General features: G+C 37.9%; 1 protein-coding gene across 1 annotated transcript; it reads left to right on the forward strand.

Annotated features, from left to right (window-relative positions):
* Window positions 1–2,352: 2,352 nt before the first annotated feature.
* Window positions 2,353–15,572, forward strand: rap1aa (RAP1A, member of RAS oncogene family a). The gene is made up of 9 exons (XM_074681393.1): window positions 2,353–2,481; window positions 4,143–4,273; window positions 6,487–6,574; window positions 8,407–8,475; window positions 8,584–8,640; window positions 8,737–8,877; window positions 11,019–11,162; window positions 11,839–11,957; window positions 14,873–15,572. Exons 3-8 carry the CDS (start codon window positions 6,518–6,520, stop codon window positions 11,926–11,928), a joined length of 558 nt encoding a protein of 185 aa, XP_074537494.1. The 5' UTR covers window positions 2,353–2,481; window positions 4,143–4,273; window positions 6,487–6,517; the 3' UTR covers window positions 11,929–11,957; window positions 14,873–15,572.
* Window positions 15,573–16,317: the final 745 nt, after the last annotated feature.

Here is a 16,317-nt window from a genome sequence, read left to right on the forward strand (position 1 = left end):
AGCAGACAAACACACAGCAACAGAGGGACGCATGTCAGTGTCAAAGAGGATGATCAACTCAGGGAGGTATTTAGAGTTTGCTGGGAATGCGACACACCTTCATCAATTCAGTGTGTCTTAATGTGTCAAATGTTCCACCAAAACACAGATAATTCAGTCTGGTTTGTGCAAACTGAGTGTTTAAAAATGTTCCTAAAGTTCAGAATGAAAAATGAAACTTTGGTTTTTTTTGTTTCACATCACTTTAATAGATCTCCACCCCTGAAGGTGCTGAAAGGCTGAGTTAGATGTTGGTCTTCAGTGAGTCACGATTGTGAACACATGAAACTCTTAAGCTAGTAAAGTGGAAATGATTTTAAGAGTGTGACTCAACTCCTGTTCCGTACTTTGTTGCTTAATAGATTTTAAAAAAAAGTCTGACGATTCACCACCACAGTGACTGTAGCTGATTATGACATAGTGTACCCGCCTCACCAGGTGTTGACTGTATTCATCCTGAAATAAGCCTCTAATATTCCAAAGAAACAGGAACAGAACCAGCTCAGACTGACATCATCTGACCAAAATAAAAAAGAACATGCTCTGACTGTACAAATGAGGCAGATATGGACTGAAAAAACAAAACCCATCACAATGCAAATCAAAATCTCAAAGTAAAACAAACACGAGAACTTTTGAAACCTCCCGGGGAGCATCAAAGCATTTTTCATTGGATCCAACTTCAAACTTCACCTAAAAACTTCACCTGCCAAACATCAGCTCTCAGTGCAGCTGTGCTACTTTCTCAAATCCAGGCTCTTCTTCTCTCCTGCTGCTGTGCTGCATGTTTTCTTCTTCTGTGGATGTTTGAGCGTCACATGGAAACTTTGGAGATGTTATGGGATACTCGAGCTTTCTGATGAAGATATATACTCAAAGTGTTCATCCCAGAATGAAACACTTTTTAAAAAAATTTAAGATGGTATCTTCTTATAAATTAAATACATCATCCAGCAATCAAATTACCTTGAAGATTATACTCTCAGTGGATAAGCATTCATTAGTTTTATTGCCTTTGTTTACTATGATAACAAGTCATTTCCGCTTGTTTTCACAAGCTCAGCTTATTTTCTTACAATCATGAGATAGCATTTGTGGTTTTTTCATTGGAACATATAAATTCATTAAGTCATGATAACAAGACTTATTTTCTTATGATAACAGGATCACTTTCTTGTGATCTTAGAAACAAACAGCCTGGTCGGTGTGGCAGACCAGATCAAAACTTGACTTTACTTTAAACTGCAAGAAAACACTAATGAAAATAATGACTATCTGTAGTTGTAAAAACAATGTGACAAGCAAAAAAAAATGTTTGAATGTTTGTCCATCAAGGGCTTCCTTCTAAAATACATCTCTGTTTACTACCTTTTCACATTCCATTAAACTATCTCAGATTTCTTCTTCCTAAACAAATGCACTCTTACTGTTGTTGTATCTATGTACTGTATGTTGTATCTAGACCATTTTGGTCTAAAAAGAAACTATAAAAGCAAAGATAATTAATATAAAAAAGTAATTTAATTTAAAAATGTATGTGCAAAAACAGAGACAAGGCACCTAGCACATGAAAATCTAAACAAAACAGGAAAGTCTTATTTTGAAGGTGATATTTTTTTTATACTTAAAGAGGTACTGTGTGTGAACATTTCTCATATCTGAATATGCAGAGGGCATCGGTTTGGTCTGTGGTTAAAATGTCATATTTCAATTGTTGTTTTTTTAGGGTTTTTAGTTTGTTATTATCTTGTTCTGTTGTGTCTTTTCTTTGTTACTGGTATACTGTTTTTCTGTTTTGTCTCACAACTCAGTGTACTTTTTTTTCTTGCTGTTGTTTCTGTTGATATGAGAACAGTGACTTGTTTGTGTTTAGAAATAAAAATAAGACATTTTGCTTTTTCTTTGTATGATAAAATACCTTCCATGATGCCCATTGAGTGGAGAAAACAAAATAAATTATAATGCTATAGTTTTCCTTTGAGAAAGATAGAGGTCAAAGTATCCTTAAGAGTATCCCTTTGCTAAGGAAAATGTTTAAAAAAAAAAAAAGAGAGAGAGAGAGAGAGAGAGAGAGAGAGAGAGCATCAAAAAAATTTTTGAAAAAATGTGTAGAAGTGCCCCAAAGTGTTATCTTCTGGAGGAGAAACAAAAAAATATCATGCAGATTTCTTTCTACAGGAGGAATGGAGGACTATTTAGTAATTATAATGTCACTCTGAAGATTGCCCCATGACAGTGATGAAGCTTCCTCACACACCACTTTTGGCTGTTCATAAGAAACACAATAAAAGACGAGAATGAAAGTGTGTTTAAATTTAAGAGGTTAGGATTGTACCTTCACCTGGATCGCTGTGATAGGCTGATCCTTCTCCAATCAGCAGCTGCTGTCTCGACCCTTCCGTACATTCACAGTGTGATTTAGCGCACACATAGCGGAACACGGTAAGTGTCTACAGCGGCTTTTCCCTTGTGTAAAATTAGCAATTAAACGGCTAATTGTTCAGCTTCTGGCTTCATTACTTTAATGATGAGTCCCTAAACGGATTCTTGTCTCGGATGAGACGCTAAAATGAGTTCTAGCGTCTCTGTAGTGAAATAATTATTGTGAGAAAAATAGCTTAGCTTACAAGCTAACCCAGAGGTTCTGAAGCTAACGTCAGCTAATGACTAACTAACAGGTTATCGATGTAAAAAAGTGTTTTAAATCAGATTCTTTGTCTTCTGATTTGAGATTATTTGTTGCTGATCAACTTAGAAATCTAGTTAGCGTCTAAAAGCTCAAACGTTTAATGAAATTAGCCCGAAATCAGGTCAAAGCTAACTGGCTAACTAACTTATTAGCCCGGTGTTTTGATCTTAAGTGTGACCCTGTTAACTGCAGCTGAATGCGTCTGTGGTTGTCGTAGTTAAACTAGCCTCGGAAAACGTCCTACTGAGCGCTGTTTATCCAGTTTCTGCTAAAATCAAAATACCCTTAATATATTTGTGACATTATAATGGATAACCAAAAAAAGTAGCACTTGAGATGACTCCTTTTGTGTAATAACACTTCGGGAAGAACTTAGTAAATCGGCTAGAAGTCATCAGTTAAACAAGGTCACACTTCGAAACGAAACACCGGCATAGCTGAAAAGTAAAGTTAGCCGTTTTGGCAACCTGAAGAAGAGTTACATGTGTGTATGGAAATAACTGGTGTTGAGCTGAGGTTTTATGTTCTGTATGCGAAGCTAGCGTTTGTTTAAACAACATTTCTGTCAAACAGCACTCTGTATTTTTTTCATGCTAACACCCTGAGCTAGCCCTCACGGAATGCTACTAGCTACTGCTAACATTTGAGCTGGCAAGACTGTAATAAAGCTACTTGTTGGTACCGAATTTAACTTAAAGTAAAACTCATGTTAAAGTTATAAAGATTCACTCTACTGCTGCTTCCAAATGGTCATTTTAACGGCGTTGTCAGTTTGAATCTGTTGCATTGGGAAACTAATAGCCACACCCTTCCTTTCGAAACCAACTATGCTACAAGTTGTCACGATAATAACTTTATTTTTGATCAACGAATCTTAACTTTACTGAGTTCGTTTAACTTTCGAAGACACAGTTTAGTAATAAACGTTGAAATAGTTTCCTTTAAGGTCGTAAGCCTGAAGTATGTTTGTGTTCCTCTGCTAAGTTTGAACCCATTTGCCCCCTTCTGGCACTGACACACATCCGATTAGATACTGTCCGTTTGGTTGAAGTTGAGCTGAGATTCGGTTGGCTACAATGTGAAAAAAACACTGTCTTACTTTTTATAAATTAATGTTTTAGACAAACTTTCTTCCAACTGTAAATCAGCAACAGGTGTTTCAAGGAATAAGTTGCCAGTTATGTTTGTTATGTAACATGTAACATCTCACCGCCTGAACCCATGATGTAAACCCACACAGCTCAAATAGGCTACAAAAGTCCCCATAACTTTACTTTTCTTAAATTTATGAACAAAATATTAACTTTTCTTTTCTTTTTTTGACCAGCATTTCATAGACCAGTAATGATGCATGGATATAAATGAGAACATTTGAATATTTCATTTGACTGAAGCTTAGTTCCTGTCTCCACAGTTCAGTGTAGCCTTGCTCTCTTCACATTTTGAGCACCTGCCCGCTGACATCAGTGCACCTAAGGATCTGCCGCCCCCCTTCATCCTCCCCAGATGTAGAGGGAGTTGACATCTGCAGCAGGCGTGTACACAGTAGGTTGATTTATCTCCCCAATCTTTTTTCTTTGTAAGGCTTTGTCAGTTTCTAGAAAAGTAGATAGTGAAAATTTTCCATTAGTGATCAAGAGCTGTTTGTCAAACAACCAAACTGCTTGTTGCTCATACACAAAAATTCATGAGTAGGATGGTTGAAGGTTGTGAATGCTTGCTACTTGGAAAACTGATGTTTTTTTGTAGTTTCTTATCTGATGTCACTGTGGTATCCACATTAATACACCCGGGGCAGTTTGCTCACTTTTGGAAACATATTGGTGATGCTCTGAGGTGCACCCCTTCGCCCCCATCATGATTTCAGTGTCGTGGTCATGCGTGCACCCTCTGATCTACTTTTTCTGTTTGTGTGGTGTACTTGAGTAGAGGAGGGCCATCACAATGGCTCTTTGTAGAGAGCCTCGTGTGCCTGTCTCACACTGTGGGTTTCTGTTGGTGCTTCATACGTCGTAGTTAGAATTGCAAATGGCAGCTGAGTGTGACAGAGTGGTTCTTGTATTGTTTGTCGCAACATTTGACAAATATCCCACAGTGCGATCACTAGATTTAAAGAGGTTTTTAAATGAGACTTCAACGTGCATCACCCCCTCTTTGACATTTGAACATCAAATGAGTTCACATTTGCATTTCAGAATAGGATTTAAACACAGAGTAAAGCACTTTGCACTTCATGTTCCTTTGTACATGTTGGAAAACTCACTTATTTGATCCCTAGCTGCAAATGTAATGTGTCTTGCGCTGTCTTCTCTTTAAATTCTAAATAAAATGAATTAAAGCTTTTTTAAAAAAAAGGTTTCTAAATAATATAATATAATAATACAATTCACGTATAACGTGCTCTGAACACACATCTGAGATAAAAACCGTGTACCCTGTGCACAGTCAGAGCAGTAACACCTCGATTTGCATTTATCACAGTTCCTGTAACATCAAACGCTGAAGCACTGCTTGTTCAGTCTAAGCAAAGAATTCTACACCTGCAAAAACAAGTAAACTATTAAAACAGAAAGAATGTGACAGAAAAGGTGGAATAAAGTTGAACGTTTCATCACAATACTCCTGTGTCGAGTTGAAATTTTCTTAAGAGAGAGTGCAACTCAGGATGCAAATGCTCAGGTTTTACATCCCCTTTCAGTCTGTTTATCAAAGTTCACATCAAATGACGCAAACAAAATTTGTTGTTTTGTCTTCCTGCAGCACAAACTGCATGTTTTGTTGTTTGCTGGTTGGGGTATTTTTGTCATTCTGTTTGTTTCATAAACCCTGTTTTCAAACATGCAGTACATAAATGAAGGTGACACCTGTATCTGTCAATAGCTTGGTGATTCATTTTTGAAATGTTTAGAGTAAACACATGAAAAAGTGTAGTTATGGTCATCTGTGGCTGATCTAATTGCTTCTCAAATAAATCATCTCCTTATTGTCCCAAACGTTTCCCTGCCTGTGAATCCTCCCCGGCTGCCATTTTTTCTAGGCCACCTCAGCCGTCTAATCTGTGTCAGGCTGATGGAGTTGGTGATAGGTCATTCTCTGTGGCCTTTTCTTCTCTGAATTATAATGAGTTGAAGTTATTTAGGGCACTGAAACTATTACCTCCGACTGCTCTTTTATTTTCAGGATCTATTGTGAGTCCAATACGCCTCATATGGGTCAAAGAATGCAAATTAATTCCACGTAACTAATCTTTGATCTAAGTTTAACCGCTGTGTGAAACGCTGGTCTTAGTTTGTGGAGTTGAGGAACTCGTCTTTGGTTGCTTTTCCTCCACTTTTTTCTTCTGTGTGTATGTTGTAAAGGCGACGCCCCTATTGTCATGACAGCTGGAGTCCCTTGGTAGTGGGTGGGAAAGGGAGCTCATTTTTTGGCAGTGGAACAACGTTTTAATGTTGTGATGTCACTGGTGATTTTTCATTATTGTGGATACTGTACTGACAGGGTGTTCACACTGACATCAGCTGAGCCCACTTAGCTTCTCTACTTCAGTTACTGTTTATATGACCAACTCGGATTCAGCCGCTGCTTTAAATTCAAACAATCTTTGCTACAAAGTTGGTCTGAGCTGCATTTTTCTCTTCACACGGGGAGTAAGAGGAGGTTAAAGCTTCTCAAGACTGTAGCGGTGTTGTATGTTTTCTTTTCCTATAGCTGAAAAAGACACAAAGATCCTCTGTCTCACTTCCTCTGTCCTCTCACAGACCTTTGTGCTGTCTAGTGAAGTTGCCCACCATGCGTGAGTACAAGCTAGTGGTGCTGGGATCAGGAGGCGTGGGAAAATCAGCACTGGTAAGTGACGGCTGCTGCCAAGGCTGGGACTGAACTGTGTTAACAACTATGTCTGTACATGTTTGTTTTAGTTTGGTGCGATGCAGTTAGCAGGGAAGGGATGGTTTGTTGAAATGAGGAGAACAAAAAAGGACTGGGGTAGACTTTTTTGGGTAACTTTTTAAACGTTAAAGGGAGATAATGTGCTTATTTTTTACTCATAAATGCAGAGGTGTCAAGAAACAAAGTAAAAACACTTCTTTGCCTTACTTAAGTAGAAATTTGGGGTATTTATACTTACTCGGGGTAGTTATTTTTTAGCCAACTTTTTACTTCTATTCTTCACATTTTCAGACAAATATCTGTACTTTTTTACTCCCTACATTTTAAAAAATAGTCTTGTTACTCCAGTTTCCTTTCGGCTTAGAAAAAAAAAGAACAACACAAACGCACACAAAAAATAAAAACCTATCCAAATAAATAGCGCCATTCGGACAGAGTGAATTGGACTGTGGTTGGATGGGAGATATAAACATAACTCTGTCTGAGCCTAGTGAAGTTTTCACTCAAACATTTATTTAACCATTGCCAGGTGAACACACTGTGCATCATGACAGTCATTTAGCATGAAGAAGACCCAGTGCCGCGCTCAGCTGGCACAAAACAGGAAACGGCACCTTCTAAGTATGGTGGCTGTTGTGAAAAAGATAATAATTATTCAGAAAATCATCCACAGTAACCTTAAATTACTCAGTAGACTATTTTCCATGCTGGACATGAACACAGCATTATGGTTATACATTGAAGAAAAAGTATGTTAAATTGAAAAAAAAAATTATACTTAATTATTGAACAAATTGATATTTTTTACCACATAAACACAAAAAAAGTACAGAAGAGTGGTACTGTTGAGTACCGGTTCAGATTGCCAGGTACCGGGCATCAGTACCGTATCATTTCAAATGTGAAAGGTACCCATACCTAGTTGTAGTAGTGTCTAAATAAAGTAATCGAACGTTTTGGCTCGCCAAGATTAGTTCTTCTAATCTAGCCTTTGTGTTGAGTATTGGTCAACACCAGCTGCTCCAAATTTTTCAACATTAAAATTTTAACGAAATCGAAACTTAACAGTCATCATGGCCTTTTGAGTGCAATTTAGGCCTCTGTGGCATAGCCTAAGCTTTTGTCCCTTTGTGGCATTTTTCCCCCTCATATTGCTTTTACTTTTATACTTTAAGTAGTTTTGAAACCAGTACTTCTCCACTTTTAGTTAAGTAAAAAGCTCAAGTCGATACTTTAACTTCTACAAAAGGACTTTTAAACCCTGTGTAATGAATGTGAATACTTTTGACACCTTTGCTTAAATGATGCTAGGCTTTACCATTATTTATTAATGGCTTGCTAACGAGTGCATCTGCTCGCAAGCAGCCAGGAAACAGATGGATTTTGTGATGAACAACTTAAAGCATGTTTTCATTTCAGTACCATGGATGTGCCTTCTTCTGTTTTCAAATAAAGCCTCCATGGACAGTTACGACAAATTTGATTCTTAATGACAAAACCTGCTTTGTAGTCGAGGACTGTCAATCTGTGGATTCAATATTGGTTGGTATTTTAAGAGGCAACAATAGACAAACGAGAGTGGGAGGAAAAAAGAAGAGTGAGTCATGTACTGTGCAGCTTCGGCAACACAAATGATCGATGTTTGTAAATTAGAAATGCTCACAGCTGGATGTGTTTTATGATTGTTTGAACTTAGACTCTGTGTGTTTATTGTGGGGAGTGGCTTTAAGATGACCTACAAGTGATGATTGCCTGATTGATGCTTCTTTTGTTTCATTTCTTCCTTTCAGACAGTCCAATTCGTGCAAGGCATTTTCGTGGAGAAGTATGACCCCACAATAGAAGACTCTTACAGAAAGGTTAGCTCACACTCCTTCTGTTCCTCCTGTTCCTCCTTTACTTAGTCCAAACCCCCCAGTGATTAACTCTCAGAGGTAAACTCTCAACCTGTTTATTTTCTCCATCAGCAAGTGGAGGTGGATGGCCAGCAGTGTATGCTTGAAATCCTGGACACAGCTGGAACAGTAAGTCACACTGGAGCTGGTTTTCAGTCAGACGTCTCAGAAGATGAAAGCAAACAGGCTGCTGACGTTCCCCTCCCTCTGTTCTTGTCTTTATAGGAACAGTTCACGGCGATGAGGGACCTGTACATGAAGAACGGACAAGGCTTTGCTTTGGTGTACTCCATTACTGCACAGTCGACATTTAACGACCTACAGGATCTCAGGGAACAGATCCTGCGAGTAAAGGACACCGAGGACGTGAGTGTCATACGTTATTATCTTAACACTTTGTGACAGTAGTTGTAGAGGATATAAGTTATTGGTAGAAAAGCACTGAGTGCCACAGGAAGATAATGTAAATGCCACCATACATGCCTCCAAAGATTAAAAAAAACAACAACTCATGTCTCTCACCAATATCTATGAAGATGTGTTTGAGTCAAAAATGTGAGCCATAATATTCTGATCACTGATGAGTAAAGTGAGCACCACGAATAATTTTGTCATGATGGCAGGCATCAGTTGGTGAGTTATGCCAGGCAGGAAAAGAACATTTTGCTCTCTAATTAAGAAAATTGGCAGGTCTGAGGTTGTGAGTGACTTAAACAAGAACCAAATTATGATGCAGTGACTGAGCAGCTGGGTTAGAGCATCTCCAAATCTGTAGCTCTGAGAAAAAACAGCTAACATGGAACAGGATTGACGTGGTGGCCAAGGCTCAGGGATGTACATTGGGAGTGGCCGATCCACCTTAGGAGCCACTGCATCACAGTTTGTTGTGTTGCTGACTCCTGTCCACGGCCAAAAGTGCCTAAACTTTGAACGTGGGCATCAGAACTGGAACACGAAGTGATTAAAAAAAAGAAACTGTTCTGGAGGAGCACGACTTCAGGCCAGATCTCGATCTAATCGAACATCTGTGGGATGTTCTTTGACAGATAAGTCTGGGCCCACCTCAGAACTTTAAGGACCTACTGCCAACATCTTGGTGTGGGAGGGCACAGTAAACTTTCATAAAGGTCCAGTAGAGTCCATATATTGTTCAGAACAGCATGTTCTGGCTTGACAGGCAGTCGTGATGCACGTAGGGAATCATATCAATAGAAACAGTGCAATTATATAGGATGAAAACTTTATGCCTCCCAAACTGTCACTGAAATTCATCCACGTTTGAGAAACATAACTTAAATCAGAAACTAGTAGGGATGGGTACAGAATTTGGTACTGTTATAGGTACTGACTGAATTCTGTCAAAAGTACCGGGTACCAATTCATGTCAGATCAAAAGGTACCATGTTTAGGTACCTAAACACATCCTTGTGACTGTAAGGGAGTGAAAGAGTAGACATTTTTCCATGCTGGACCTGAACACAGCATTGCAAGATTATGTATTGAAGAATAAATATGTTAAATGAAAAAAAAGTACTTTATTTCTAAACAAATTGATATTTTTTACCACATAAACACAAAAAAGTATCAAAAATTGGTACCGCTGAGTATCTACCGATTGCCAAGTACCCAGCATGGGTACCGTATCGTTTCAAATGTGAAAAGTACCCATCCCTAGTACCAAGTTGATGGTACTGCATATTGAGCTCTCACCATATGCCATCCAGTATTCAAAAATACAAGCCTTTTTGCGCACCATCCCAGTACTCATTCTTCAATGTTAAGTGCTGAACTTTGTACTCATCTTGTACCTATGTTAATGTGTAAATAGTCATATTTCTCTACCTTTCTATATTTCTATAAATTTCTAATTTTATATTATTATTTTTTTTTTATTGTTACTGCATTATTGCACTTTTTCTGTGAGCTGCTGTGGCAAAAAAATCCCACAATAATAATGAAAAAATATCATATTCTATTCTATATTGTGCATCAGTGTTAAGTACTTGAAATATATGACTTGCTGTGTAACACAGAGCATCTCTTCAGTTGATAAAGAGTCTCTCTTCAGAGATAACCTTTTGGTGTGAGTCAGTGTAATCTCTCGGTGTCTCCTCTCAGGCTCGTCACTCCCTCATTAGAGTTGCTCTGTGGGGGAGAGGGCACAGCGAGGAGGGGGACAGGAACTTTGTGACGGGGTGTAAATGTCAGAGCTGCTGTTAGACGCTGTCTGCCTCTTTCACCCTCTTCATCTCTTAATTTAGAGAGAGGATGTACAGCACGCTGAGTGTGCGCTTTATTTATTCATAGCACGTTTCTTGATTGCTCAGTGTGTCTTTATTTAAAGCTTTACTTTCAACATTCTGCTGTTAAGAACACAAGATCAAAAACCAGAAATATTGTGTTGTAGCTGAAGAAAATCAATTTATAGACATCTGTGCAAGAATAGAAATACTGTTCTGAGTAAAAGGCCGCTTGGATGATCTGTGACATTTCTGTTAATCGATCAGGTTCCCATGATCCTGGTGGGAAACAAATGTGACCTGGAGGACGAGCGTGTGGTTGGCAAGGAGCAGGGTCAGAACCTGGCTCGTCAGTGGAACAACTGTGCCTTTTTAGAGACTTCAGCTAAATCAAAGATCAATGTTAATGAGGTAAGTACAGGAATACCACACAAATACAGATCTGTGCTGTAAAGGTAAAGAGAAAAAGGTCAAATGTTTCCTGTCTGGATTCATTTACAAAAGAGCTTCATCATCTCAGCGGTTTAAAGTGTAAAAGTTGATTTTAAAATGAAATACTCCTTGTGCTGCTCATGCAGATTTAAGGTGTTACTACTGCAGCGACATCAAAGCCTGATTTTATGATTTACTGTGCGTATACAAGGAAGAAGTTTGACTTGTTTTAGCTGGATCAGGTCCAAAATGTAATAGGTACTTTCCTTCTTCATGCTTCATCTGTTTAGCAACACTTACAGTAACCAGGCCCACAGTTTTCCTTTGACACTGCTGACTAACATGAAAAACATACTAAATTGGTGGTTAAAGTTCATTTTGATCTATAAAATCAACTGGTTGTTGTTGCTGAGTCGTCTTTTTGTGAGCTTGCGCTTTAGTATCACCTAGAAAATTTCATTTAACAGAGCGCAGCTTCGTTTTCTGAAGTGTGAAGTGAAAACAGCATATTTATCACTGACTTTTCTCTGATTAAACTGACACTCTCCATATTTCATACATATATCCACTTTTTATTTGAAGGTAAAATGACTAAAAGCTGAGATGTTGAGATCTGAAGCAAAATATTGACTCATCCAAACTTCCTCTGCTCTAGATTTTCTATGATCTGGTGCGACAGATCAACAGAAAAACGCCGATGGAAAAGAAGAAGACAAAAAAGAAGTCAGGTTGCACACTGCTCTAAAACGCCCTCCCACTGTAGCTCCGGGCCAGGTGAGTGGGTGTTGAAACGAAATTTATTCCAGACATTTGAAGAGCTGCTGCTTCCTGAGCACTGGGTTGTCACTGAAGGTTTAGAGCCTCTGTGCAGTAATTATTCAAGTAATTTGATAAATTTTGTTAGCACACAGGCATGTTTTGTGTTGCACTTGAAAGACAAACGCAGCAAATGGATGTTGAAAGCAACTCCAGATATCCTTGAAGTATGATGAGTCATTAAAGCACTTCTTCCTCATGTGTGAGTAAATCTTTTGGGAGAGAAATTGAATTAATGAAGCACTCTCTAGTTCCTCTTTGCCTTGTGCTGCAGTCTCTTTTCCAAGCATGTGTTCAGCATCTTCCCTTTAATGATAAAACAGACATGAAAGAAGCAAAGTGTATACAAATGTATTCAGATATGTCTTCAGTCTTTTTTATCAGAAAGAAGAGATAGAGGATAGGCTTCATCTTTTCTAGTTGATGCATATTTTATGTAACTTTTTATGCAGATCTTCTTGTTTGAGTCTTTCTTGAATGATTTAGCTCCACCTGCTGTTTTAAATTCGCAACTGTTTTTTACCCAAATATAAAAATCAGATCTTTTATTCACCCCTGAGGAGGGGGATGTCTCATGACGGGTTCTCCCATAACAGAATAACAATATGTGTCAGTATAAGTGGATTAATTGACATTTGAAAGTCAGTGCATCATACTTCATAATGTGACTGTCTCTTAAGTCTTTTTGCTATTTCACTTTACTTTTCCGCCCTTTAACTGATTGGTTTCTAAGAAATGTATCTGATATTGAATCCCTTGGTAAGTTCCCTAAGGTCCCTGACATGTGGAGTATTTATTGTAGGTGGTTAGAGTAATACAGTAAGGCTACATTTATTATTTATCAAACTGCAATAAAAACACAGAAACCCGGCTGCTCCAATTATCCGTGGCACACCTGGCACGAAAACCAGCCCCACTTTCTTTTGTGTTCCTTTCATGACAGTAACAGCTTTGAGGAAGACACATTTGAATTGAGGTTTTACTCTCAGTCTTTTTCCTCTGAGCTGAGGTTTGTTTTTATTGCTTCTCTTTCTATCAAGACCAACATAGCCAGAGGCTCCAACATCAGTTAAATTTGTTCAGCTCTAAAATCAGGCTCCTGTTTTCCATCAGTTCACATTTAAGACATGTTTATGCCTCTGTAACCTCATTTCACTCAAGTAAAGCCAAACTGGAGTTTTATTCCCCAGGGCTCAGTGCTGTTATTTAATCTAACTCATTTTACCCTGAAGTCTGTTTGTGTACTGTTGCTTGAAAGGATAACAATGGGCACATGTTCTTAAAACTCTAGCAGTGTTTTCTTCCAGTAAGAAATCATGGTGCTACTTCTCTCGATGTCATTTCGCTTTATTTTAAAGTAATCCTAACTTAAACAATGTACAATTTAAAGATAACAATACACAGATACTAATTAGGGATAGAGCGATTATCAGGGCTGATATTTGGCATTTTGGGGCATATCGAGATCAGCCTTTTTTAAAATCCGACGGCCAATATGAAACCCATACAAAACTGTTGTTTTGGCTCTAATGCTTCTCTGCACAAATTTTCTCCCTGTCTATGCTATGGAAGCCCTAGATGGTCAAAACATTAAAAAAAAAGAAAACTAATTCAGCTGCATTACATGCCTGTAAAAGGCAGCACAAACTCAATTCTGTCCAGTTTTATTGCAGTTACATAGACATTTTTGAAAACTTTATTTACTGTAAAAACTTAAGTCATTTATTTTTTAAGTTTAAATTTAACTTTATAAAGTTAAATGGGAACTGTTTAATAAACATATGCTTGAAGGACTTTGATTGCAGTTAAGTGTTGGAGTTTGTATGGCTCCAAATTTTTTACGCCAATATTTTCTAGGGATGCACGATATTGGATTTTTGCCGATATCCGATATGCCGATATATCAAACCCCTTTTGGCCGTACCGATAATCACAAGTTTGTTTGTTTTTTTCACTGTAAAGAAAGCTAAGTCTATTCTGTACTGGAATTTATATGTTACTCTTATTGTGACGGTCTTATTTGTTTAAGAAACACACATAAAACAAGACAAAAAAACATTTGATTTTACCATAAATAAGAAATGTATTATTTTTTCAAACTCAAGACATTCAGTGTTGAAATACAGAAAAATAATTTCTTTAGATCACGTGAACTTTAAATGTACAATGCATTTTTAAACATAACCAAGTTGCATTCGATTATTTTAGAGCTACTGTAACAACCTGGTGACAGACACAGAGCTCTGCAGTGCAAATAAATGAAGTGCTACATTTTATTTAAGGAGCTTATTTTTCAGATGGAAAATAATAATAATCCTAACTGAATAGCACCTTATCGGCTGTGCCTATCGGAAGAAATTTTCATATCTGCCAATATCGATAAACAGGTTTTTAAGCTTTTATCAGCCGATACCGATATTGTGCCAATAATATCGTGCATCCCTAATATTTTCACTTTGACTGAAAATGAATATCAGCTTCAAATATCGGTTAGCGGCCTCCTTGCCTACCAATAATCGGTATCAGTATTGGCCCCAAAAAGTTCATATCGGTCTATCTCTAATACTGATGCAATAAACCAACTCAAAGAAACAAGACATCAGACGGAGCACTTAAGAGGAACATCCTGGTGAACAGCTCATTTCAGCATTTTCAAAACTAAATCTGAAGCATGTTTTCAACTTCTACAAAACATCCTCCACAAAAGTGTTGAGTTTTCAGACACGCATCAACACCAGAAATAAACTTTAAAGACTCATCTTTGTGAAATCTGTGTTTGCTAACTGTGACTTCCCTACTTGGCAGAAGAATATGTGCACAGGGCAGTAAATGTAGTTAAATATGTCCTGACATTGTTTTTGTCCTGCTTGCAGAAACGTGTAATGATTAACAGTTTCCCAGTGGATCGTGCCAGCATTCCAAGTCCTCTCCAGAGCGTTTTGAAAAAGGCTGACAGAGATACTCCACCACTCGCAAAATGGCAGGAGACGGCACATACTCTCAAGATCTTTGCTTTTTAATGGCAAAGGAATCAGTTTTTGTACTGTCAGCCTGGTGACAACTCTTTTTTTGTTTGTTTTTGGTTTCTTCTTTTTTTTCTCTTCTTCATGGTGTCTTTCTTTTGGAAATATCAGTGTAAAAGGAGAGACCATGGGTTTATTAAATCCATATATGGGAACTAAAATGTTTTATTCAAAGTAACATCAATCTTTGGCATATTTGTGACAATACGTTTGCAAAAGGAACCAAGTGAAATGTTGGCCTTCTCGTACATTTCTGCACTAACCATGTCTACAAAGATGCATCATTGTCCATAAGTTACTCGCTCCTACTTACCAGGATGTGTATTGATGAGATAACATCTTTCCTAAGTGACTTTGTTTTTTATTGAAAGCTGCAAGCCTTCCATATTTCCCATAATATATTCTACTTCCATTTTTGCATAATAAAGCTAAGGAAATTAGTATTTTATAGACTGATGGGGAAAATGGTTCTGATTTGTGTCTTGAGGCTGAAAATATATTGTACTAAACCAACTCTAATATTGCTGTCACAGATGATTTTCCAGCTTTTATGAATGATTAAATTTTAGTACATTTTCATTACTTTTGGTCTCGTTTATTCCTTTTATTGCATGTCGTTGAACTTATTTACAAAGCTTCTGATTTATATTTCAAGATGGCTGCAGTTTTGATTTTCTAACAGAACCACTTTTACTGTCCTGTCATGTGTTTCCTCCACAGCAGACGGTGGCTGCACTTGGTAATGTATCGCTCGAGACTCTCAGTAGCGGGAGGATCGATACCTCCAGGAGAGCATCGACAGGCTTAAAGTGTAACTGTAGTGTTTCCTGTCGACAGAAATGAAAAGCCAAAGCCCCAGTCGCCAGAGCTTTAGCAGAGGAGTTTTGGAGCCAAGAGAGAAAGGAGCAGAGAAAGAGGAACCTGAAGGCAGAATAGGAACTGTGATCACATGATGGAGGCAGGAGACTCAGCTTCCTCCTCCTCAGTGAAACGGGTGAGACACGAGGGCCTCCTTTAGATGTGACAGCACTTAAGTGGAAAAGATAATCTCACAATCGCAAGCCTGGTTTACAAAATTTAAGGCTTTAACAAAAATATTCTGAATCGAAATTAACATATTTGCTTTGTGTGCCCTTAAATTTAGACAAAGCAGTGTCAGGGATTAATTTTACTCGGTCAATCAATGAACTAAAAACCTGCGAAAATCAACCTCACCTTGATAAACGAATCAGTTTCAAAATAAGATTATGTGGTTTATAATAACACAGATGAATCAGACACAACAAATTTGAGAT

The sequence above is a fragment of the Halichoeres trimaculatus genome, unplaced genomic scaffold (genome assembly GCF_033239565.1).
Source record: "Halichoeres trimaculatus isolate MK-OKI-2021-1 unplaced genomic scaffold, fHalTri1.1 fHalTri1_scaffold_11, whole genome shotgun sequence".
NCBI lineage: Eukaryota > Metazoa > Chordata > Actinopteri > Labriformes > Labridae > Halichoeres > Halichoeres trimaculatus.

Excerpts from the sequence above, each read along its gene's own strand:
- rap1aa (XM_074681393.1), top strand. The coding sequence starts at position 6,518 with ATGCGTGAGTACAAGCTAGTGGTGCTGGGATCAGGAGGCGTGGGAAAA. Across the intron at positions 8,641-8,736 it reads TCCTGGACACAGCTGGAACA|GAACAGTTCACGGCGATGAG; the intron begins GTAAGTCACACT and ends TTGTCTTTATAG. Across the intron at positions 8,878-11,018 it reads GAGTAAAGGACACCGAGGAC|GTTCCCATGATCCTGGTGGG; the intron begins GTGAGTGTCATA and ends TTAATCGATCAG.